The sequence below is a fragment of the Argiope bruennichi genome, chromosome 8, assembly GCF_947563725.1.
Source record: "Argiope bruennichi chromosome 8, qqArgBrue1.1, whole genome shotgun sequence".
In the NCBI taxonomy this organism is placed as follows: domain Eukaryota; kingdom Metazoa; phylum Arthropoda; class Arachnida; order Araneae; family Araneidae; genus Argiope; species Argiope bruennichi.
In genome coordinates, this window is record NC_079158.1 from 98,894,781 (window position 1) to 98,920,709 (window position 25,929).

General features: G+C 28.5%; 1 protein-coding gene across 1 annotated transcript; it reads right to left on the reverse strand.

Annotated features, from left to right (window-relative positions):
* Nucleotides 1-5,894: 5,894 nt before the first annotated feature.
* Nucleotides 5,895-16,179, reverse strand: LOC129981401 (protein artichoke-like). Its single transcript, XM_056092233.1, has 5 exons — nucleotides 16,057-16,179; nucleotides 13,174-13,561; nucleotides 10,522-10,835; nucleotides 8,416-8,564; nucleotides 5,895-6,097 (listed from the first exon to the last, which is right to left on the reverse strand). The coding sequence occupies exons 2-5, from the start codon at nucleotides 13,540-13,542 to the stop codon at nucleotides 5,958-5,960; spliced, it is 972 nt and encodes a 323-aa protein (XP_055948208.1). The 5' UTR covers nucleotides 13,543-13,561; nucleotides 16,057-16,179; the 3' UTR covers nucleotides 5,895-5,957.
* Between the last annotated feature and the right edge of the window lie 9,750 nt (nucleotides 16,180-25,929).

The following is a 25,929-nucleotide window of genomic DNA, read 5'->3' on the forward strand; positions in this document are numbered from 1 at the left end:
TGACAACGGATTCAACGGATTCGGAATTGATTTAAATTATTTTTAGGTTAGTTGTGTGCTTTTGTAATTAAATTGTATTTATGTTAGTTATATATTTTTTGTATATGCTTATAGTTTTAAGTACATCGTTTTTTAAGTAGTTTATTTTAACTTGTTTTTGACCGTTTATTTTAAACGATTCTATTTATTTTCTTAGTGTTTGATGCATTTAAAATTAAACATTGTTGATTAATCGATCTGCTTATGATGAATCTGAGAAAGATTTGTTGACAAATTCTTGAGATATTACATAAATTAATATATATATTTTTAATGCCCATAAAGTTTAAACGCTCAGTGACTCTGTTTTCAGTAATCATATTATAAAAAAATGCTTTGTTTCAGTAAAAAATATTATTATATTAATCGCAGATTAATCCTTTCCACTTTTATTTAAAGCATAAATTCTACGGGAGCTAACAGAAAATTAGAGAGATACATATTACGTTATGACTGAAGGCCTTTATAACATTATTGAATTATATGACTATCAAAATTTGAAGTTTTAAAATATTTTGACGAAGAAGTTATTAAAGTAGGAATTGCATAAAATATTTAATTATTACAATTTTAACGAACATTAAGATTGGCGAACCGGCTGGTCGCCAAAGGCGGCTAGTAATAAATAATGTCCACGGCACTTTATTTTCAGCATTGTAGAAGAATTGTCTAATGCCAATCCATCTGATTGGAAACTCTTTATTAACAAATCTTCACAAATGCGCTGTGGTAAATTATAGCCTTAATAATTTGAAACCAAACGTACAGAACTATTACCAGTGTATCTCCTAATATAATATAAAAATCATCCGCATTCATTAGTGCCTACTAATAAAATATCTGTCATCCGTTCAAGAACCACCCCCCTTATTGTACATGAATCACCTATGCATCTCCTCATATAATATCAAAATCATCCGCATTCATTAGTGCCTACTAATAAAATATCTGTCATCCGTTCAAGAACCACCACCCTTATTGTACATGAATCACCTATGCATCTCCTCATATAATATCAAAATCATCCGCATTCATTAGTGCCTACTAATAAAATATCTGTCATCCGTTCAAGAACCACCCCCCTTATTGTACATGAATCACCTATGCATCTCCTCATATAATATCAAAATCATCCGCATTCATTAGTGCCTACTAATAAAATATCTGGCATCCGTTCAAGAACCACCCCCCTTATTGTACATGAATTTTATAAAGAGAATAGTGACCAATCTGATGGATCTGGTTAAATAAGAAGTCGAAATATATGTAATTAACTTTGTGGGAAATTTCTGACTTAAAAAATTGCAAATTTTTCCCTTATGGGAATTAAGATAAGAACTAAATATGATCCTACGGATTTAAGAGAATTCATCTGATCATTTCAGTGATATCTCTTTTGATTTTCATTTATGAAAGAAAGAGCTTAGAATACTATCTTAAAAAGATTAATCAAAGGATGATAGTGATGAACATAAGTGTTATTTGGATGTTGCGACGATCCATTTTAGAAAACTGTGCTTCGTTAAACTTATCATTAAATTCAAATGATGACTATAAAAATGAAAAATCTATAATCTATATATGTCTGCTTTCTCGGCCAGAAAGTTTAGAGTAAAGGATTTATTTGAAAACATGTCTGAAATATTTAATTATGTGGACAAATTCTTTTTATATAAATTGTATAAAATATAGCCACTAAATATAATCCTAAACCACTTTGATTATTCGATATGTAGTGTTTTTTTATAACATTTATATGTTTGTAACATTTAATTCTTAGTGTGTATTTTAAAGATTTTTAGGTCTGAACGTTTGAATTCAGCATTTTAGTCGAATTTAGGATTATTTTAGCATTGATTTATTGTTTTAGTATTCATTATATTCAGCTTTTTGGATTATTTTAGCATTGATTTATTGTTTTAGCATTCATTATATTCAGCTTTTAGGATTATTTTAGTATTGATTTATTGTTTTAGCATTCATTATATTCAGCTTTTAGGATTATTTTAGCATTGATTTATTGTTCAGCTTTCTGAATTCATTATATTCATTCATTATATTCAGCTTTCTGAAATATTTTTAAGATAGCTTATATTCAACCTTTGAGTCCATAATTAAATTTTAAGGTTTTCTTAGGTAAAATACGTTTAACGTTTAAATGTCTGTCTTGTCATTTTAAATCTTTATAATGTTTTTTTTTAAATTTTTGTTACTTATAATTTTTAATAACTTATAATTTTTTATGTCTTTTTAATGTTTTCTGATTAAGGCTTATTATATTTATATTTATACTGACTTATTAAATATTTTATATGTTTTATAATAATATTGCCATTAATTTTCATTTATAAATTTTATTATTCGAGTTTTTGTTTTTCATTTTTAATGTAGTCTGTAACTGGAGTAAAGTGCGCAATATCTTTTATAAATACATATAGGAAGATTTTAGAAGTTTTAGGAACTATTCAAGAAACATGTATTGTAGATGCCGGAAATAATTTGATAGATTGAAGGGTAAATTCTTTTAAAAATGATTCAAATTAAAATTTTAAAAACTGTAAAATTAAAATTAAATTCCCTAACAGATTCTTTTTATAAATATTTACAATTATCTAAATACATTTTTTCAATAAGAACTATATATCAATACTTTTTATCAAAATTTTATAAACAGTATTGAAAATTATCTGAACAGAAAAAATTATCTTACCAGATCAGAAAAGTCTTGATATGAATTTAAGTTTCTTTCAGTGTTATATTTATTTGTGAATGATTCTTCGTTTTTGCAAGGAATTCTGTTTACATCAAAATTAAGTCTGAAAATTATTAGACCATTCAAGTATGTTTATAGCTGAACCAGTCTTCAAATTTTTTAAATCTAATATTTTTTTGAAGAGGGTCTTGAAAGAATTTAATTACGATATTACAGTGGCTTTTGGAGCGATATTGCCATGAGAATCCATTGGAGATGAAACAGTCAGCAATTTTTAAAATAAACAGACAGTTATGCACCATTAATTTTTTGCAGCAAATCTTTACACCAGTGTCAATATTTCAGCATTTATTTTAGAAAAAAAGACCCATTAAAGGTTTGTTATGCCTCTTTCAATGATCTTAAATTTTAATTTTTGAATCTTCTTTATTTTGAGGCCACTGATTTATTGAACAATAGCCACCTTTGGCGACAAACCGATTCGCCAATCTTAATGCTAGTTAAAATTTTAATAATTAAATATTTTATGTAATTCTTACTTTAATAGCTTCTTTATTAAAATATTTTAAAACTTCAAATTTCAATTCACTCATAATATTATAAAGGCCTTCAGTCATAACGTAATCTGTTTCTCTCTAATTTTCTCTTAGCTCCCGTAGAATTTATGCTTTAAATTAAAGTGGAAAGGATTAATCTGCGATTAATATAATAATATTTTTTATTGAAACAAAGCATTTTTTTTTTTGTAATATGATTACTGAAAACAGACCTTATTTAACCTTAACATTAGCATTTAAACCTTATGGGCACTAAAGAATATCTTTCTAAATTTATATAATATCTCAAGAATTTGTCAATAAAATTTTTTCGGATTCATCATGAGCAGGTCGATTCATTAACAATGTTTCATTTTAAATGCAATAAACACTAAGAAAATAAACAGAATCGTTTAAAATAATCGATCGAAAACAGGTGAAAAAAAAATTACTTAAAAAACGATGAACTTAAACTAACATAAATAAAATTTGACTACAAAAGCATACAACTAACCTAAAAATAATTGAAATCAAGTTCGCTTCCGTTGAAAATAGTTGTCAACAACCAGAACACAATGTGCATGCGTGAATTTTCAACGCCAGTTATGGTGACGCAAGTGCGTGAATTTTTCTACGCCAGTTGGGGTAAAGCTATGCAGATTAGACATTTTTAATTTCCTTTATTCTGTTTTATTTTAATTCAAAAGTACTTCAGAATGAATCTGAAAGATTGATTCATTAACGATATTTAATTTTAAATGCATTAAACATTAAGAAAATAAACAGAATCGTTTGAAATAATCGGTCGAAAAATGTTAAGCTTAAGTCTCATTAGAGTGGGGAAAAAATGCTGAAGCCTTACTCATTTGGCGGTGGGGAAATGAAGATTTTTTTTGCTGAGAAAGTTAGTTTTTAATTAATAATTAAAATTTCAAAAAAGGGACCCCAGGTGCACATTCCCGACCTCCAAGGTATGCATGCGCCAAATTTGATAGCTGTAGCTAAAATGATCTGTCCTGTAGAGCGACAACACATAAACACATACACACACACGCACACACATTGAGCTTTACTATAAGTATAGATGTTCTGAAATATTTCTTTTATTTGCATATATATTATCACAGGCACCCCTCTTTTGGACTAGATTTTCACTTGAAATGATGATTATTTTATCTAGTAAGCTATCTTTACAAAAAACATAAATATTTCAAATTCACAAATTATTTTCTCAATGAAATAAAAAATATCAGTTTAATGAAAATTAAGCATAAAAAGCATAATTATAAACCATTAACACATTTTTTTTGATAAAACTGAAAAATTTCAGTTTAATGAAATTTTAATTTTGAGCAACAATAATTTGCTTATTTCTCATGATGGCTTTAGAATATAAACATTTTCAAATATATTAACTTTTTTTAGCTATATATTAACATATTTTGTAAGATAATAAAGAAAGCCGGCTTTGTACTTTAACTGCATATCTTTCGTGAAATGTGATAGATATTTTCTATTGCAAATATATAATCATATTTCTATAACATCCCCTTCTTTTCACATAAAATTGGGGATCTTCAGCAATGCCCAGAATGATACTAGTGTTCAGATTTTTATTTTCAGAGTCTCACACATGAGAGTATAATATATAGTATAACAAAGAACATAAAACTTGTGTAATAACTGCATGTCATTGGAGATAAATGGTTAAAAAAAATTGCAACTTTGAAATGAATATAGCGTTTTTATAGAATTTAGCTTGCAAATTTTAGCGATATTTTTTGGGAATTTAATGATTTTTTTTTTTGCGAATTTTAGCGATATTTTTTGGGAATTTTAGTGATTTTTTTTGCGAATGTTAGCGATATTATTAGCGACATATAGTTCATGCACAAGCATCAAAAAATGGAATATGTATTTGGGAAGACTTTATTCAAGACGGATTGGAACCAAAATCTGACATAGAACAATTGTAGTCACAACATTTCATTCATTATGATTCCTTGGTTCCGTGCTTTTTAAGTTATCGTGTTTGCATACATCAGATTAAACAGACGGACGATCAGCCAACCCTTTAGCCAATTAAATTTAGCAAATTAACAACCCTTTAGCAAATTATAATAAATTCGACAATTTAGATGCTAAAATTTTGAAGAAATTTTATTTGACTAAATTGATATTTTGCGTTTATGTGCACGCAAAGGTGCTGCATGAAAATCAATCAACACTCTGGTGAATTTGGTTCCAAAAATTGTTCAGGATCTTTAATACAAACGATGATTCTGTGTACTTTATTTAATCTATCCAGCTATTTACGTTTTGTAGGTATCGGACAGACAGACGTTTTCAAAATTTGAAGAAAATCTGCGTATTTGGTATAAATATGACACATTTCATCCATATAGCTGAAAGGAATTTTGCCTTATCCTGTTTACGGACAGACAGATATAATTCCAAACATGTGTTTTTTGAACTAGAAGGAGTCTGAAAGGTAAAGATTCATTAAAATTTCGATTTCGAATTTTTTTCACAATTACTATTTTTTTTTTTTTGTACTGTTCGTACACGAGAAAATAAAAAAAAAAATGAATAAAGGAATCTACATCACCAAGCAAATATTTTTTGATTTATTAGAAAATAATAAAATTCGCATTCAGTAGGAATAGTGATCACTGCCCTCTGTTTTGGATGAAGTCCTTTAAGTCCATACCTTCTCTGCCCCGAGGACCTTCGCATCTTCCGAGAATATAAGCATCAGTTTTAGCTCTGAACATCCACTCAGTTGTGGAATCACATTCAAGAGGGTTGCCTATTGTAAAAGAAAACATGCTTGAATTAATTAAGATAAGAAATTCAATAAATATTTGCTTATATTTGCTTGAATTAGAATTCAAATGTTCTTATTTTAATTATTCCTTTCAAATTTGTTAAACTACATGATTTCGTTTAGATTCTTAAAATATTTTACAAAGCTATTAGTAAGGAAAAAAGAATTAAAAAATTAGCCTTATATAATTAATAAGAAACATTAGGAGATTTGAAACTAAATATACTATTATAATTGTAGAAAATTATACTACAGAAAATCTCGAATGAAAATTGATCAAATTCAATCATATCAAAGTTAACGACATTTTCAAGAAAAAACATGAAAAATTTCCATTTCCAATATATAATTTTTAGGACAATTCTGCAATTACTTAACAACGTTTATGAATTGCATAAATTATCAAAAACTTAAAATACATTGATTTCAATGGTTCTTGTTTATTATGATTCCGTTCATTGTATTTTGGCAGGCGATTACATTTTCTTAAGACCTAACGTAATTTTCTATGAAAGTATTAAATCTATATAATTAAACCTATTTTTGTGTGGTAGCTCTGAACCATATAAAAGAAACAGCATAAAAGAATATTCATAAACTTCATGTATAGCTATAACAAATAATTATTTACACATTTTAAGAAAAAAAATTAAGTAGAGAGAGACCAAATAAAATTCCTCTCTCTAGAAAACAAGTCAAAGATTTACGAAATAGTAAGAAAATGCTTTTCAAACAAAACAATTAATTGAATCAAACATGAAAACATTTTTTAGAACAATTAATTTATCATTTTAAACATGGAGAAATTTTCCAAATGCACATAATTCAATACTGCTTGCCATAGTTCAAGATGCGCATCTTCATATGATGATCTGGTTCAAAATCGATTTCATCACTTGAAGATATTAGAGATAACTTATTGATAGAATGCATTATTTATTTTACTTTGAAAAATATCGATATTAGCTGAAGCAATATGTACATATTTTGTATAACTTCTACTTTTATCATTGTACATATGTACACTGACAGGAAACATTACAAAGGTTTTATACTACAAATATCGTTAACATTCATCTATCTCTAAAAATCGCATAGAAAAGGACCACACAAAAATAATTTTGACTATGTTTATAAACCAGAAAACATTTGGCAGATAATACTATAACTCAAGGTGTTTTTGGATTATAGTGCTCATAAATCGGCTGAGAAACATGCAAGACAGAATTACAGAATTCTGTTTTTCGGATTCAAAGAAATTTGAAAGGTATTTGTCCAAATTTAGAATTCAAATTTTTTTGATGATCAAAGTATTTTATCTTTGAATACTTCTATTAACATTAACTATTTGGACTAAATCTACAACAATTTGGAAAAAGCGTTATCATAAAAGAGGAAATTCTGAATCTCAGTGAGGAAAAAAATAATATTCTTTGTACCAAAATTTAATGATAAATTTTCAAAGTGTTAATTTCCAAGATAAAAGTCAAAACTATTATCAATTTGTTAATTAATTTCATTGTTTTGTTTGTTTGCTATTTCAATTCTTTCGAAATTTTGATAACTAACACGGCTTTTTTTTTTCTTTCTAATATGCATTTTATAGTTTAGAACAAATGGATTGTAAAACTAATTCAATGTCACAAATTCTTTCAAAATTCTCAATATTCCTCCATTTACTAAACTAAATTTTTTAAATGTCTTCCTAAAAAGCAGTTTAATTTTAAAGATATTTGCATTACATTCCTCTTTTAAATGCCTGCGAAGCCTTCTGTTTGTTCTCACACTGGGAGATTTTAATAATAGTTTTGAGCAACAATTTGTTGTTGTTTCTTATGGCACTTGTCATGGACAAGCCCGCTGTTACGAAGACAGCGATTTAAGCTGGTGCGGGGGGCGTCTCATATTTTTATAGTAGAGCCGACTAGGGCCAAGAACACGACTTTGCTACTCACACATCACTCATTCGCTTGCACAACTCCTTTTTACAAGAGGGCACATTCACAGACAGAATAACGGAATAACAATCATGCCCAAACCGGGACTCGAACCCGGGACACCCAGATCACGAGGAAGACGCGCTACCCCTATGCCAGGGCGCCGGCGCACCAATTCTTATTATCCACTACTGGACGTTGCATATGATAATCAAACCCAGTTATACGATGTACTGTAACTGTTCAGAAATAAATAAATTCTAATTCATTTTGATCAAAAGTGTTAAGAAAAATCCAAAGCGTTTTACATATGTATTATGGTCACTTCGATAATTCTTTACTTGAATTATTCAGAATATTCACCTCTAACATCGAAAACTCCAAGCTGTCCCCAAATTGGTTTGAAGGCCTGCTCTTGCAAGTGTGTTATTCGATTTGTCCTAAGAGAGAGTTCCTTTAAGGCCGCCATACCGGTAAATAGGTCATCTGGTACACTTGTAAAGTCGTTGTTGCTAAAAGAGAAAAGAGTAGGTTACGATTCGGAAAAATTGTACTATTTGATCCAAATGGAAAAGCAGCAGATCAAAGAATTGTCAATACATTACTGTAATCAATCAACAGGTATTGTAGAGTCAGTGGTGCTTGCTTTAAATGTTCAAGTCGTAAATTCAATTTGTAACTAAAGTAGAAGTTTAAAGATGTCAGAGGTCATATCATGTTATTATATATTTTCTTGGCGTTTCATACCATTGGAATTTTGTTCATGGTGTAACCTCATGGATGAGAGGATATGGTTATTTTATTTAGACAGACAAACTATGTATAAAAATTGTAATAGTATTAAGTCTTTTACAACAATGACAGATGATTAAGACTTGGATATTCTAAGGGAAATGCCCATGTACTGTGAATGTTTTACAACCAGGAAGTAAAATAAATTGCACCTCCTTGTCTTAAAAGTATCTGTCAAGGCATTCTTACTGTGCCATAATATATGAGGTTGAAAATTCATATACTCACTTGATATTTCAATATTTTCAGAAATTTGTCTTCATAGCATAACCTAATGAACGAGGCAGCATGCTTATTTTATTTAGATGGGCAAGTCATGTATTAAAAGCGTTATGGTAATGACAATCCTTCACAAGAATATCAATTGTGTTTTTGCAAAGAATAAGAAAAAAAAAATAATTAAAATTTATCACCCTGAAGGGCAGGATCATATAATTTTAATTGTTTTAGTTAAAAGTTTAATTAGTTTGCGTTTTAGTTAAAGAAGTAAGCTAAATGATACATCTTTGTTGTGCGATTCTGTAAGGGAACTAAAATTTTCTCGACAATAAAAATCGTTAAAATTTGATTTATAAATGAAAAGCATTTTCTACTTGGAAATAGTATATATGATAAATATTTTAGTATATATGTTACAGCTAAAGTGCAAATCAATTAATCTGCAGAATATCTAGGTAATCTGCCCAAACAGCTTTTGTTAATTAAGCTTTAACGTTAATATGTCCAAGGTGATCAAAATTAAAGCAAACTCCTCTACTCTGAGCTCTCTATATAGCGAACTACTCAGTGTAGAGGCTAAAGTATATATATATGTAACATTATTTTGGTTGAAGCAGAGTGCATGTTTGAAGACATAAACGAGACGTTGTATTTTTAATTTCGTTTTATTCTCTCTTTAATATCCATCTCGGGAAAGCAATTTATTTACAAGCAGACGTAGAGCGTCACAAAAGCAGAAGTAAAGAAGACAACGAAACAAATTATCACTAGTCTTATATAACATAGGATTTCCGGCCACGTGCAGATGGAATACATGTTTTGACCTCTGACAAAGGCAACGAAAGTATCACTTTCATTTGATACTTAGTTCTAACCGTGCATTATTTTTACAAAGGGAAATATTAAACCGAAAGTGGAATTGGATCACGAAATAAGAGAATATTTCAGAATGAAGTTACGATGGGCTAAATTAAGATAAAATCTTGGAAATTAATGAAATTGAAATTAGAATTAAAATATCATTGCATATATGTATAATTTTCTCTACTGCCTCGCTTTTTCGTGTTCATTCCCATTTTCTTCTCTGTGCTTCTTCAAGCGATAACTTCTTACGACCCTTCCCTTTATTGGCAGGCGGGAGAGTCGTGTACACGGCGGACATTCGCTCCAAGTTGTAAACATTTTGTTGACGATAAGTCTCCAAATGCGGCACCCTTCTAAATCATTTTCTAATAACCTTAAAAACTAAAAATTGATTCATCAAAAGCGATAAATCGCCGCTTTTCTGTTTGTGTATTTTGAGGTTTCAAAAACCCCTAATCTAAACAACACCATGTTCTCACATGATAATAACAGCTTTTGAAGTACTTAATTTTTAATGCAATACAGTTGCTTCGTAAAGCTTTGAAACCAGGACATTCTTTTTATCTCGCCTTTTAATTTCAGTTCAAAACTTACTCAAATTCCAGTTCTTCTAGACGAATGGCATATTTTGGTAGCATACTTCTTTTGATAGCGCCAAATCTGTTTCCATGTAATCCCAAAAATTCTAGATTGTTGAGGTTTTCAAAGGCCCGGTCGCCAAGTTTCACGATTCCGTTATTGGACAAGGTCAGATGAGTCAAAGAAGGTGGAGCCACACTAAACCAGTTATCATGTATTTCCTCAATGGCATTGAAGGACAAGTCCAGCTCCCTCAGACGCCTAAAATGGTTGACAATGATTTCATTTGGCCCGTTCTCTTCCGATAAACTGGCAGTTATAACTAATACCTGAAATAGAGTAAAGAAAGAAGGCATCCAGTTTTAAGAGGGAAATAAAATTACTGCAGATAGAGATTGGATAAGGATAGGGAACATGGTTTTAAATACTTATGATATCCGATCTAAAAAATTCTTTTTTTAATAAATAGGTTCAAAATTTCATCAATTTGAAATTCATAGATTATAGATTTTTTTTAGAAATAAAAGATATATATATATATATGCGTGTGTGGTATGTGTGTGCGTGATAATTTAAATTTTTCTGCTATCTTAAAATAGTTATTTCTTAATCGCTTGAATCAAAACTTCATTTTAACTTTTCAGTTGTGGGGTTTTTGTTTCCCAACCCAAAATATATAGGTGCGAAAATATATTTTGCAATGAGGCATCTAATTATTTTAACGAAACTAAAAATCATTTTCATTCCTGCAACAAATATTTTATTTTGGATTTTTCTATCATTTTTGAAAATTAAGGTTTAAAGATAAGGATTGTTTTCCCATATTTAATATTATATAAATCTTTGTATGAATTTATGTAGGTTGGCATCAGTTCTGACAAATTTTTTTAGAAAGACAGAAACTTAGAGGCTTCAGTTCTTTATCTTACACAAAATGATGTGCCTTGATTTGTTACTTAATTATTAATTAACCTAATTAATTAATTATTCAAATTAAATTGATCTAATAAGATAAATGAATCCCTTTTCTTATTCTAATATTATTTTAACATGACTAGAAAAAAATGGCCCTTTAAAGGGTTAAACCATCTTTTTAATAAAATATCTGAATATTTTAAAATTGTATGACTATTACAGTTAATTTTTAACTTTAAATTTAAGCAATGATAAATAATTTTAAAATTTTCGTTTTTATGAAAAATGTATTGTTTTGGTTTTTGATTCGGTTTTCTTTCCTGTTTAGTAATTCTATGTATAAAAAATATCACCGCTCCTTTAATTTGAAGTTGTGATTTTTTTTTATTATTAAGGTATGCTTTTTTTACCAGACATTTTTTATTGATAAAACTTTTACGTCATTACACAAATCATAAAATATATTTTGCAATATGTATAAAATATCCATGCCCTTTCTACACTCTTACTTGATATAAACAGCTATTGCTATTTAACAGACATTATTTTGCTAATCCGAGTTTAATTACATGTAACTTAATGTTTTAATTTCAGTTATAATAATAAGGAGGTTCTAGCATAAGGAACATAACTGGGTTAGACTTTTGATATAGTTTAAGTTACACATTTATCTATATTTGAACCTAGAAAATACTTCGTTGCTATTTCACATTAAGATCTCTATTTTGTAACCGGACAGTTGAAGCTTCTCTAAAGATCCATTTCTCATATTCATCTGTCTCCTATTAAACTACAGCTGCTGTACAACTGTACTATCAAGCTTCTCTAATGATCCATTTCTCATATTTATCTATTACCTATTAAACTACAAATGTTGTACAACTGTATTATCCTCTGTACTAGCAGGGCCGCGGTGGCCTGGTGGTAAGGTCTCGGCTTCGGAACCGGAGGGTTTCAGATTCGTGACCCGATTCCACCGAAGAACCTTCGTGTAAGGGGGTCTGTTGCACGTTAAATCCGTCATGACCAAACGTCCTCCCGCTGGTGTGGTGTGGTGTGGTGTGGAGAGGGGGCACCAGCTCAGGTGTCGTCCTCGTCATCTGACCGCGGTTCAAAATTGTGAGGCCGGTCCCAAAATAGCCCTAGTGTTGCTTCAAACGGGATGTTAATATAACCAAACCAATCCGTACTAGTAATCAATAATTGATGTTTTATTTAAATGGTTTGAGAAATAGTTTTTTCGTCAATTTTGTAGGAGATTTGGAGAGAAAGGGTACTAGGCCAAGTATACTTCCCATCATATGATAACAAACAAAATTATGAAGTCTGTCACAAAATAGCAATCGATTTTTCTCAAAGCGGGACATTAATATAACTGAATTAAGCAGTCCATGGAAAAAATATGCCATTTAGTTCCATTCTGTATTTTCCACATTGTTGTTCGAGACTTGTTCATTCCATCAGAAATCGTATGATCTCTCTTGTAACCAAAATTATTGTCAGGAAATCTGTACCTACATGGTCTTATCATGGCAGAATCTTTTTCTGCATCAATCGAGAGATAAATCCCTCAAAAGAAGGATAGAATTCGGAATTTTGTATATTAATATACTCCTCGTACTTTTATTAGCATTGAGAAAGAGCAAACTATAGGTTCAGTATAAGTATTTCAAAGCGCTTTACTTTACATTAACATAAAGTCTAAAATTCAATAAAAAACAAACTAATAATTTTAATTGTTATCTATCTTACTTCTAATTTATCTTCCAAACCCTGCAAATCCAATCTTCCTTGTGATTTAAGAGTATCCAGCTCGCAATGAGAGATGTCCAGTTTAACCACATTCCATCCATTGAAAATATCCGCTGGCAGGGTACCAAGGATCATATCGTCAAGCTGGACTTCAAGCCTGCTGTTCTTATCCATGAGGCGTAGGGCATCCCTCAATTCCTGAATGGAAGAACCGCTGCAGGAGATTTCGACATCCACATCATCTTCTACGAAGTCTTCTTCACATTGACAAGTGGACGGTAACCTGTCAGGGTCTGGGCATTTGTCTGAAAGAGCTGGTAGGATCAAACCCAGGAACAGCAGAAGGACAGTACAGGTTTTTGTGGTCATTGTGGCAGAAATAAAATACCTGGAAAGAATGGATGAATCGTTTTTGCATTTTTATTATTCCATCGTCCAATGATCATAATTTTTTTTTTCAAATCAAACGCATTTTTTTATTTTTTTTATTTTGGAATATATCCCCCCGGAGGGCACCATGAAATGAGGATGAGATGCTTCCGGCGTGGTGGTTGGATCTCACCACCCTGGAGGTACACTAATAAGCGGGGGATCTAACTCCTCCCATCGATGATGGGACGTACTTCCTTCGGGGAGGGTTGTACAGTGGCCGGTGACTGCCCTTAGGACTCAACCACATGTTGCTGTTGCGGTCATTCAGTTTTTATGGTTTAAATCCGTGTGCCTTCGTGGCGTGTCGTAGAGTTAGATGACTGACTTTATTTAAGATTATGTGTTGCTTTGTTAAATAAAAGTTGCCAAAATGACGTTGATGAGTAATAAGAGATAAAAAGTCAGATTAGTCCTTTTATTAAGATTAATGCGAAAATAATGTATTTAGAATGCTTTTCCTGTACTCTGTATCATATTTACCGAATTGAAAATTATTGGATATGTTACCGTCAAAGTATAAAACGCCGACATTCTATAGAATGCCTAGGCATTGTATACAATGTCGGATGTTTTTAGGAAAAGTATGAATTATGAGAACTGTTACATACTTTCGCTAGGCATTGTATATAATACCTATGCATTCATAAGAATGACAAATGCTACTTAGGCTAAGTATGAAAAAAGGTCCTGATAAGGTTATTATGTACATAGCGTGTAATCCTCAAAAATAGAAATATTATTCTGAAAAAAAAATGATGAGAGTGCCATTAAAAAATTTATTCAAAATATATAAAGAAAAATGAAAATTTTACGAGACAAAATTTTTACCTTTCTTATTAAGGGAAACAAAATTTTCATATAAAAAATAAGGATTTTAAATTAACCTACTTGTTGCAACATGGTAAGTTTGAATAACATTTTGAATTACATTTCATTACATTTTTCAAGCAAAGGCATTTCATATTTTGACACTTAGTTTTTTTTTAGTTTTAACGAATCCTTGGCCTCTTCCACTGGACTGAGCAACTGCAAATATCCGTTGGAATTTCGTTGTCAGGAATATCTTCAATTCTAAGAAGTTCTTAGGGCATAAAATGAATTGTAATCTCGCATATATTTGTATAAAAATTCTTTCAGAAGTTTCAAATCTGTAGAAACTATTCCCTGTCATACTCATTACAACTACCAATATATTGGGCAAATCACCTCACTCCTTGTCAATGTCAGAAATAGGAACTCTCACAGTTTTCAAAGAAGCAGAGGGGGCATTTTTTTTCCCTTATTCATTTTCGAACCTCAGATGTATTTCATACTTTGTGATTTCTCATTTGGCATTCTATAAAATGTCTAGGTAATATCTGATATGAATCGTTTCATACATTGACCGTTAATTTTAGGCATTATATACAATGTCTAAGAATTCTGTACAAAGCCGGATTTCAGAGTTTGCTGGTAATATTAAGCTGTATTGCTTGCATATACTTTGCAGGTAACATATATATCGAAACTTTAATAATAAGGAAAAGACTGTAAGGGCAAGATACGATTGTTGGCAATATATATATATATATATATAGTTATATCCATTTTCTTTGAGATCTATATGAGATTTTAATTTTTATTCAAGTTCATAGTTTCTCTTTCTCTCTCTATCTATGTTTTTGTTTCAGAGATTGTTAAGACAGACCTATTAAATATTAAGCGAAATTTAACACAAGAGTGCTTTGGAGAGTAAGAATGTGCACCACGGAGAGATTTTTTGAAACTTTTAATTAGAAATTCAATTAAATAACAATTAAATGAAAATTTGAATCACCACGGAGTAAATTTTTGAATATTTTAATTAGAATTTTTAATAATTAAGAATTAAATGAGAATTTGATGTTCTTTCACCCAAACTACTAAAAATAAAATAAAACAAAAATAACTTTTACAATATCATAAATTATTCTTCTATTTATATCAAATTTCCGATATAGTTTCTTTTATTTATTTTTAATTAATTACAACATTGATAAGTTAAACTGAACGTTTAATACGTTTCATAAATAATAGTTACAATTATTATGGAATTTAAGAATTAACATTTCTCAACCTTTGTGAAATCAATTTTTTAATTAAATTAATAAAATAATTAATAGTTAAGAGTTTTAAAATATTCATTATATGCTATCGTCATAAAAAAATCAGAATTTTATTACATAAGAAATGGAATAAAAAAAAAATGGTTTACAAAATTTCTATCTTGTAAACATAAAAAAATATATATATAAATCAAATAAAAGTATTTAATTACAAAACTTCTGAATAAGTAGAATCTTATCTCAAATGATAACGAACAAATGATTTTTGTTATCATTAATGCAAATGAATTTTGTTTTATCGTTGATATTCAGATTAATATACGAAAGAAAAAGTCCATTGCGAAGAAAAATAAAGTTGTGCCCCTACCTTGCAAGCCGGTGGATCTGGATAAATAAGAAGCTGAAATAAATTTAAATATCCTTGTGAGAAATTTCTGATTTAAAAAAGTAGCAGATGGTTTCCTTATGGGAATTACGATAAGACTCAAATATGTTCCCACGGATTTCAAAAAATTTATCACATCATGTCAATGATAACTCTTCGGATTCCCATTTACGTAAAAAAGAGCTTAGAATTCGATTTTAGGAATAAATCTAAGAGATAAGTTTCAAAGAATATATTTTGCATATGGATCAAAGAATGAAAGTGATGAACATAACCGTCATTCGGTAGTTATAAAAGTTATTTCAAGAAAACAGTACCAATGGCGATTGTGACGAGTTCTCTCTAAACATTTTATTTAACTTGTCTTGTTTCATATTTTAAGGATTAAATATTTTAATCGATTTATAATTCGTTAGCTTATTTAGTAGAATTTTGAAATTTTTTAAATTTTCACTACTTGATAGCTATTAAATTTTAATATTTCCCGAATTCTATTATCAGGAAATCAATAATCAAATTAAATTTTAATTAATCAATTAAAATGATATCGAATAATCTGTATCTGTATTAAAATTAATCAATGAATCTGAATCCATGTCATCATCTAGCATTAGTTTTGGGGAATCAGAAAATTTAGAAAGGAAACTTAATTAGTACATAAAATAAGAGAGTACTTTTTAAAATTTTTTAATCAAAATTATTTTAGGCTGTTTAATCCATCTTAACTCGTTTTATATTGCAGAGATGTACTTTCTTTGTCAATTTTTAATTAATGATTTCTAGATTTATAAAACTGTGCATTCTTTAAGAAAATAACATATCTTTATAGTATCTTCACTACTCAATTACTCGTTAACCAAGTAACATAATTAAACCTTTAGAGTAAAAGATTATTATTTTTATTTTTAGTGGCGTTAGTGGCGCCATCTACCAGTTGGTTTGGAAGGAAAATGAATTTAAAAATTTTAAAGGGGATTTTAAAATTATGAGCGAAGAAATCTCGGTTTTTAAAACCTTTTAATCAAAATTATTTATTAGGTTCGTTTTTGCAATTCATGATTGTAAAGAAAATATTTTTTAATCAATTTTAAACTCATTCTCTGATGTACCATATTTATAAAATTGGATATTCATTTAAAAAAAACAACGCTTCATTGTAATATTTTCGCAACTCAATAATTTGTTAATATAGTGATAAAATTAAATCTGTACTGTTCATGGCTAGTATAATTTTATTAACGATCTTATTATGTTAAGAAAAAGCAAAAACGTCAATTAAAGGCTGAAATCAATTTCCTACATGCTGTATAAAATATCTCATTTTTGTTGCTTAAATAATAGAGATTAATGGTGTGGAATAGAAGAAAATGAAAGTAAAATTCTTATCTTTTGTCTGAGAAATGTTAATTTATATTTTTCTAGTGTTTCAAATTAAAGAAAAAAATTAATTAGCATTCGTAAAGTATACTGTATATAAAAGTAATATTGTCTATTGAATTAAATAACCTACATAGAAATCAGATGAGGAATACATAAACTTCGCATTTCTTTTCCTTGATTTTTTTTTAAATATTCCTCTAAATAAAGAGAAAAATGTACGGGGGAAAAAAGTAAGCGCAATAATTTATAATTTCATGAAAAATATTTTCAAAACGACTTCGAACCCATATTTATAAAAGAAAGTGTTAGAGAACTTAAGTGCGTGTATTCGATTTCTAGGCAAATCTATTGTACGTACTACCATGAAATTTAGTACACAGGTAGCAATAATAGTGACTCAATGCATTTCAAAGATCGAATTTTATAATTCAAAAAAATTTATTCAATATTTGAGTTGTTTTGGAAGATATTTCGCCCATATCTGCACGTAATATTTTTTCTAATTATTGTAAAAAAAGACATCAGTACATCATACAATTATCGCCCTAATTTTATTTTATTTTGTACCTCTGACAATTTTGCTGAATTTAGAAAAATTTTTAAATAATAACTTCTTTTCCCTAACAAATTAAAAATTGAAATTGAAATTTCCTCATACGACTTTTTAATTTCGGCATAATTTTCAAACATTTTGAGATTATTATTCGAGCATTTCTCCCAAATTCAAATGAAAAAAAAGATCAAATAATCTTTATTGACTGATTTTTAATGAATTGTTTTTCTGATGCGATCAAAGATTTTTTTTTTTCCCCGTCTTCGATCTAACCACCGGGAAAAAATTAATTTCTACGTTGATTTGACAAGTTACCAAACTACGAAATTAAGAATCATAAAAATTATTTTTAAATCGATGTCTTTTCTTTTAACAATTTTTTCTTTTCATTTAATTCTCCAGATTTTCTCGTCTGTAGTTCACTGATTGCAAACGAAAAAATTAAATGCGCAAAATACACTATATATTCTTACTCCGTTTTCTTAGTTTTATTTTAGGTTATTATGATTTTGAATTCTATGACATTAATCATATCATGAGCATTGCAATTTTTGAATCATAAAAATGATTTTTATATAATTCAATTTTAGTTGCGGTATTTATAGAAAACAATCAATTTCATAACTTCTTTTTCTTTTTATAGTGCACCTTCATTTTCAGTTATTTGTTACAACTTTTATCGTCTGAAGTTTATCAGACGATATCATAGTATAAAATCAACAATAATTTTTCTACATTCTTTTTAAGATTTTATTTTTTTATTTTCGTTGTTCTGATTTCACAGTCAATCATAAATCACGGAAAATGTTGAGCGAGTTAATTTGTATTTATAGGAATTAATGTTTGTTTGCGTGCTTTTAAACAAATCTACAATTTTCTTTCAGGTATTGAAATAAAATTTGACTCGCGTTTTTAAAGATAAATGGAACATCATTCTCAACTTTTAAATTTACAAAAGTTAATTCAAATATAAGTCAATAGTAAAATCAAAGAAGTTTTTTTTTTTCTTTTTTCTTTTTTTTTTTTTTTTCTATTTTATCTTCCAAAATTATTATTTTATAAATATAATTTTTTTTCATTGTCTTAAAACTGAAATTAAAAAAATAAGGTATTACTTGCTTTCATAATAATTTTTCTCTAATTTTAATCAGTTTTTATACTTAATTTGATACGTAATTCGACAACAATATTTTTATTGTTATGATGAAATCCAAATTATTTTTATTATTTCAAAAGCGTTCTTTTTTCCAATACTAAAATTGAAATAAAAAATTGGATATTTCACCGAAGCAGTATTTTCACTCCATCTTTAATTTCTTAGAATATATAAAGTTTTATTTTACTCGGGGTAATTGTAGCAAACTTTTTTTTTATTAAATCTATATTCTTCAGTCTGGTCAAATAACAAAGTTAATTTTTAAAGAAATGCATCCAATATTAGTAATTTAATAGCCAGATGAATCCAGCAAATAAACTAATAGCTAAAGGTAATTATAATTTCCTTAATGATTTTTTTCCAACAATTCATTTTGCAATGAAAGCTTTTCATGTGACGTCATAGTCATATCATAAGTAGAATTGTGCATATAATACATTTGCATCTTGTCTTATACTATCAATTATGCAATGCCTAATGCAATAAGCTAGTCGCTAAAGGTAACAAGTATTTCCTTAATGACACTTTCCAACAATTCGTTTTGCAATGAGACCATTTAATGTGACGTCACAGCTATATCATATGCAGAATCTTGCATATCATTATTAAGTTGCATTATGCTATGAATTATGCAATGTCTAATGCAATAAGCTAGTCACTACAGGTAACAAGTATTTCCTTAATGACACTTTCCAACAATTTGTTTTGCAATGAAACCATTTCATGTGACGTCACAGTCATATCATATGCAGAATCTTGCATATCATTATTAAGTTGCATTATGCTATGATTTATGCAATGTCTAATGCAATAAGCTAGTCACTAAAGGTAACAAGTATTTCCTTAATGACACTTTCCAACAATTCGTTTTGCAATGAAGCCATTTAATGTGATGTCACCATCATATCATACTTAGAATTTTGCATATCATTATTAAGTTGCATTATTCTATCAATTATGCAATGTCTAATGCAATAAGCTAGTCGCCAAAGGTGAGTAAAATTTCCTTAAACACACTTTACAACAATTTGTTTTGCAATGAAACCATTTCATGTAACGTCACAGCTATATCATACGTGGAATTTTGCATATCATGCAATTGCATGTTATTTTATGTTATCAATTTCTTAACTTTTATTTACTTAAAACTTGCTCAGTAGATTTCAAAAGAAAATTCATAAAACATTATTGTATATGATGATTTGTCTCTATCAATGAGCGGTCATTATTTTGGATTAAATTTGATTCAAAATCACCAGAAATAATCTCCCTTCTAATTTCTCCAATACGTTTATTGTTAAGTATGGAAAAATTGAGTTAATCATAATAGTTCAGTGAAAAGATTTAATAACGCATTTGGATCTCTAATTCTTGAATGATTAGGCCCAAATTTTGCTAAACATTTGAAATTCTTTTGTCAAAAACATATGCTAAATTTCATTTAGCTTACTTGTAGGGTTTAAGATTTTGTGACTGACCTGTCCATAAGATTTAGTGTGATTTTCTATCGAAAAGTGCAACCACGATTCAATCAAAAATGTATTTTATAACGCTATTACTGGTTGCTCACACCTCTGCAATGCTTTCAATCAGAGTCGATAAAAACGTGTGGGTGGACGGAAGCGCGTTAAGGTGTGACTATGATTGTAGAAAAGAGATGTTCAAATATATTTCCTTTAAGCTTAATCAATCTCTCGATGTTGTTGATAGTATTTTGATGTATTGTATGATTGATGTATAGAAATTTAAATTTGTTAAATTTTAGAAAGGCAATTCTTTTTGTAAATATTTTTGTAAAATTTCAACATTGTGTTAGTATATTTATAATAAATTTAAGTTAAGACATTTTATTTTCCGTATTGCAGAAGATCTCACTAATGCCAATTTATCTGATTGGGAACTCCTTATTTAAAAAATGTTCACTAATGTGCTGTAGTATCACAATCAATCAAAACCACATGTACATAACTATTGCAGTATATCGTCGTATAATATCAGAATTATCCACCTTTATTAGAATCTACGAAGACAATTTTTAAAACTGCATTTCAAAAATGAATACAAAAAGTTTTTTAAATTATAGAAGATACATTTTTTTTTGTACATTTTTTGTAAAATCCCAACATTGTGTCAGTATACTTGTAATTGATTCAGCTTAAGGCACTTTTTTCCGCATTATAGAAGGCTTCTTTAATGCAAATTTATCTGATTGGGAACTCCTTATTTAAAAAATGTTCACTAATGTGCTGTAGTATCATAATCAATCAAAACCACATGTACATAACTATTGCCAGTATATCGTCGTATAATTTCAGAATTATCTACTTTTATTAGAATCTACGAAGACAATTTTTAAAACTGCATTTCAAAAATGAATACAAAAATTTTTTAAAATTATAGAAGATACATTTTTTTTGTACATTTTTTGTAAAATCCCAACATTGTGTCAGTATACTTGTAATTGATTCAGCTTAAGGCACTTTTTTCCGCATTGCAGAAGATCTCTCTAATGCAAATTTATCTGATTGGGAACTCCTTATTTAAAAAATGTTCACTAATGTGCTGTAGTATCACAATCAATCAAAACCACATGTACATAACTATTGCCAGTATATCGTCGTATAATATTAGAATTATCCACCTTTATTAGAATCTACGAAGACAATTTTTAAAACTGCATTTCAAAAATGAATACAAAAATTTTTTAAAATTATAGAAGATACATTTTTTTTTGTACATTTTTTGTAAAATCCCAACATTGTGTCAGTATACTTGTAATTGATTCAGCTTAAGGCACTTTTTTCCGCTTTATAGAAGGCTTCTTTAATGCAAATTTATCTGATTGGGAACTCCTTATTTAAAAAATGTTCACTAATGTGCTGTAGTATCATAATCAATCAAAACCACATGTACATAACTATTGCCAGTGTATCGTCGTATAATATCAGAATTATCTACTTTTATTAGAATCTACGAAGACAATTTTTAAAACTGCATTTCAAAAATGAATACAAAAATTTTTTTAAATTATAGAAGATACATTTTTTTTGTACATTTTTTGTAAAATCCCAACATTGTGTCAGTATACTTGTAATTGATTCAGCTTAAGGCACTTTTTTCCGCATTGCAGAAGATCTCTCTAATGCAAATTTATCTGATTGGGAACTCCTTATTTAAAAAATGTTCACTAATGTGCTGTAGTATCATAATCAATCAAAACCACATGTACATAACTATTGCCAGTATATCGTCGTATAATATCAGAATTATCTACTTTTATTAGAATCTACGAAGACAATTTTTAAAACTGCATTTCAAAAATGAATACAAAAATTTTTTTAAATTATAGAAGATACATTTTTTTTGTACCTTTTTTGTAAAATCCCAACATTGTGTCAGTATACTTGTAATTGATTCAGCTTAAGGCACTTTTTTCCGCATTATAGAAGGCTTCTTTAATGCAAATTTATCTGATTGGGAACTCCTTATTTAAAAAATTTTCACTAATGTGCTGTAGTATCACAATCAATCAAAACCACATGTACATAACTATTGCCAGTATATCGTCGTATAATATCAGAATTATCTACTTTTATTAGAATCTACGAAGACAATTTTTAAAACTGCATTTCAAAAATGAATACAAAAATTTTTTAAATTATAGAAGAGACATTTTTTTTGTACATTTTTTGTAAAATCCCAACATTGTGTCAGTATACTTGTAATTGATTCAGTTTAAGGCACTTTTTTCCGCATTATAGAAGACTTCTTTAATGCAAATTTATCTGATTGGGAACTCCTTATTTAAAAAATGTTCACTAATGTGCTGTAGTATCATAATCAATCAAAACCACATGTACATAACTATTGCCAGTATATCGTCATATAATATCAGAATTATCTACTTTTATTAGAATCTACGAAGACAATGCAATACGAAGAACTGCATTTCAAAAATGAATACAAAATTTTTTTTAAATTATAGAAGATACATTTTTTTTTGTACATTTTTTGTAAAATCCCAACATTGTGTCAGTATACTTGTAATTGATTCAGCTTAAGGCACTTTTTTCCGCATTATAGAAGGCTTCTTTAATGCAAATTTATCTGATTGGGAACTCCTTATTTAAAAAATGTTCACTAATGTGCTGTAGTATCATAATCAATAAAAACCACATGTACATAATTATTGCCAGTATATCGTCGTATAATATCAGAATTATCTACTTTTATTAGAATCTACGAAGACAATTTTTAAAACTGCATTTCAAAAATGAATACAAAAATTTTTTTAAATTATAGAAGATACATTTTTTTTGTACATTTTTTGTAAAATCCCAACATTGTGTCAGTATACTTGTAATTGATTCAGCTTAAGGCACTTTTTTCCGCATTGCAGAAGATCTCTCTAATGCAAATTTATCTGATTGGGAACTCCTTATTTAAAAAATGTTCACTAATGTGCTGTAGTATCACAATCAATCAAAACCACATGTACATAACTATTGCCAGTATATCGTCGTATAATATCAGAATTATCTACTTTTATTAGAATCTACGAAGACAATTTTTAAAACTGCATTTCAAAAATGAATACAAAAATTTTTTAAATTATAGAAGAGACATTTTTTTTGTACATTTTTTGTAAAATCCCAACATTGTGTCAGTATACTTGTAATTGATTCAGTTTAAGGCACTTTTTTCCGCATTATAGAAGGCTTCTTTAATGCAAATTTATCTGATTGGGAACTCCTTATTTAAAAAATGTTCACTAATGTGCTGTAGTATCACAATCAATCAAAACCACATGTACATAACTATTGCAGTATATCGTCGTATAATATCAGAATTATCCACCTTTATTAGAATCTACGAAGACAATTTTTAAAACTGCATTTCAAAAATGAATACAAAAAGTTTTTTAAATTATAGAAGATACATTTTTTTTTGTACATTTTTTGTAAAATCCCAACATTGTGTCAGTATACTTGTAATTGATTCAGCTTAAGGCACTTTTTTCCGCATTATAGAAGGCTTCTTTAATGCAAATTTATCTGATTGGGAACTCTTTATTTAAAAAATGTTCACTAATGTGCTGTAGTATCATAATCAATCAAAACCACATGTACATAACTATTGCCAGTATATCGTCGTATAATTTCAGAATTATCTACTTTTATTAGAATCTACGAAGACAATTTTTAAAACTGCATTTCAAAAATGAATACAAAAATTTTTTAAAATTATAGAAGATACATTTTTTTTGTACATTTTTTGTAAAATCCCAACATTGTGTCAGTATACTTGTAATTGATTCAGCTTAAGGCACTTTTTTCCGCATTATAGAAGGCTTCTTTAATGCAAATTTATCTGATTGGGAACTCCTTATTTAAAAAATGTTCACTAATGTGCTGTAGTATCATAATCAATCAAAACCACATGTACATAACTATTGCCAGTATATCGTCGTATAATATCAGAATTATCTACTTTTATTAGAATCTACGAAGACAATTTTTAAAACTGCATTTCAAAAATGAATACAAAAATTTTTTTAAATTATAGAAGATACATTTTTTTTGTACATTTTTTGTAAAATCCCAACATTGTGTCAGTATACTTGTAATTGATTCAGCTTAAGGCACTTTTTTCCGCATTATAGAAGGCTTCTTTAATGCAAATATATCTGATTGGGAACTCCTTATTTAAAAAATTTTCACTAATGTGCTGTAGTATCACAATCAATCAAAACCACATGTACATAACTATTGCCAGTATATCGTCGTATAATATCAGAATTATCTACTTTTATTAGAATCTACGATGACAATTTTTAAAACTGCATTTCAAAAATGAATACAAAATTTTTTTTAAATTATAGAAGATACTTTTTTTTTTGTACATTTTTTGTAAAATCCTAACATTGTGTCAGTATACTTGTAATTGATTCAGCTTAAGGCACTTTTTTCCGCATTGCAGAAGATCTCTCTAATGCAAATTTATCTGATTGGGAACTCCTTATTTAAAAATTGTTCACTAATGTGCTGTAGTATCACAATCAATCAAAACCACATGTACATAACTATTGCCAGTATATCGTCGTATAATATCAGAATTATCTACTTTTATTAGAATCTACGAAGACAATTTTTAAAACTACATTTCAAAAATGAATACAAAAATTTTTTTAAATTATAGAAGATACATTTTTTTTTGTACATTTTTTGTAAAATCCCAACATTGTGTCAGTATACTTGTAATTGATTCAGCTTAAGTCACTTTTTTCCGCATTATAGAAGGCTTCTTTAATGCAAATTTATCTGATTGGGAACTCCTTATTTAAAAAATGTTCACTAATGTGCTGTAGTATCATAATCAATCAAAACCACATGTACATAACTATTGCCAGTATATCGTCGTATAATATCAGAATTATCTACTTTTATTAGAATCTACGAAGACAATTTTTAAAACTGCATTTCAAAAATGAATACAAAAAATTTTTTAAATTATAGAAGATACATTTTTTTGTACATTTTTTGTAAAATCCCAACATTGTGTCAGTATACTTGTAATTGATTCAGCTTAAGGCACTTTTTTCCGCATTATAGAAGGCTTCTTTAATGCAAATTTATCTGATTGGGAACTCCTTATTTAAAAAATGTTCACTAATGTGCTGTAGTATCATAATCAATCAAAACCACATGTACATAACTATTGCCAGTATATCGTCGTATAATATCAGAATTATCTACTTTTATTAGAA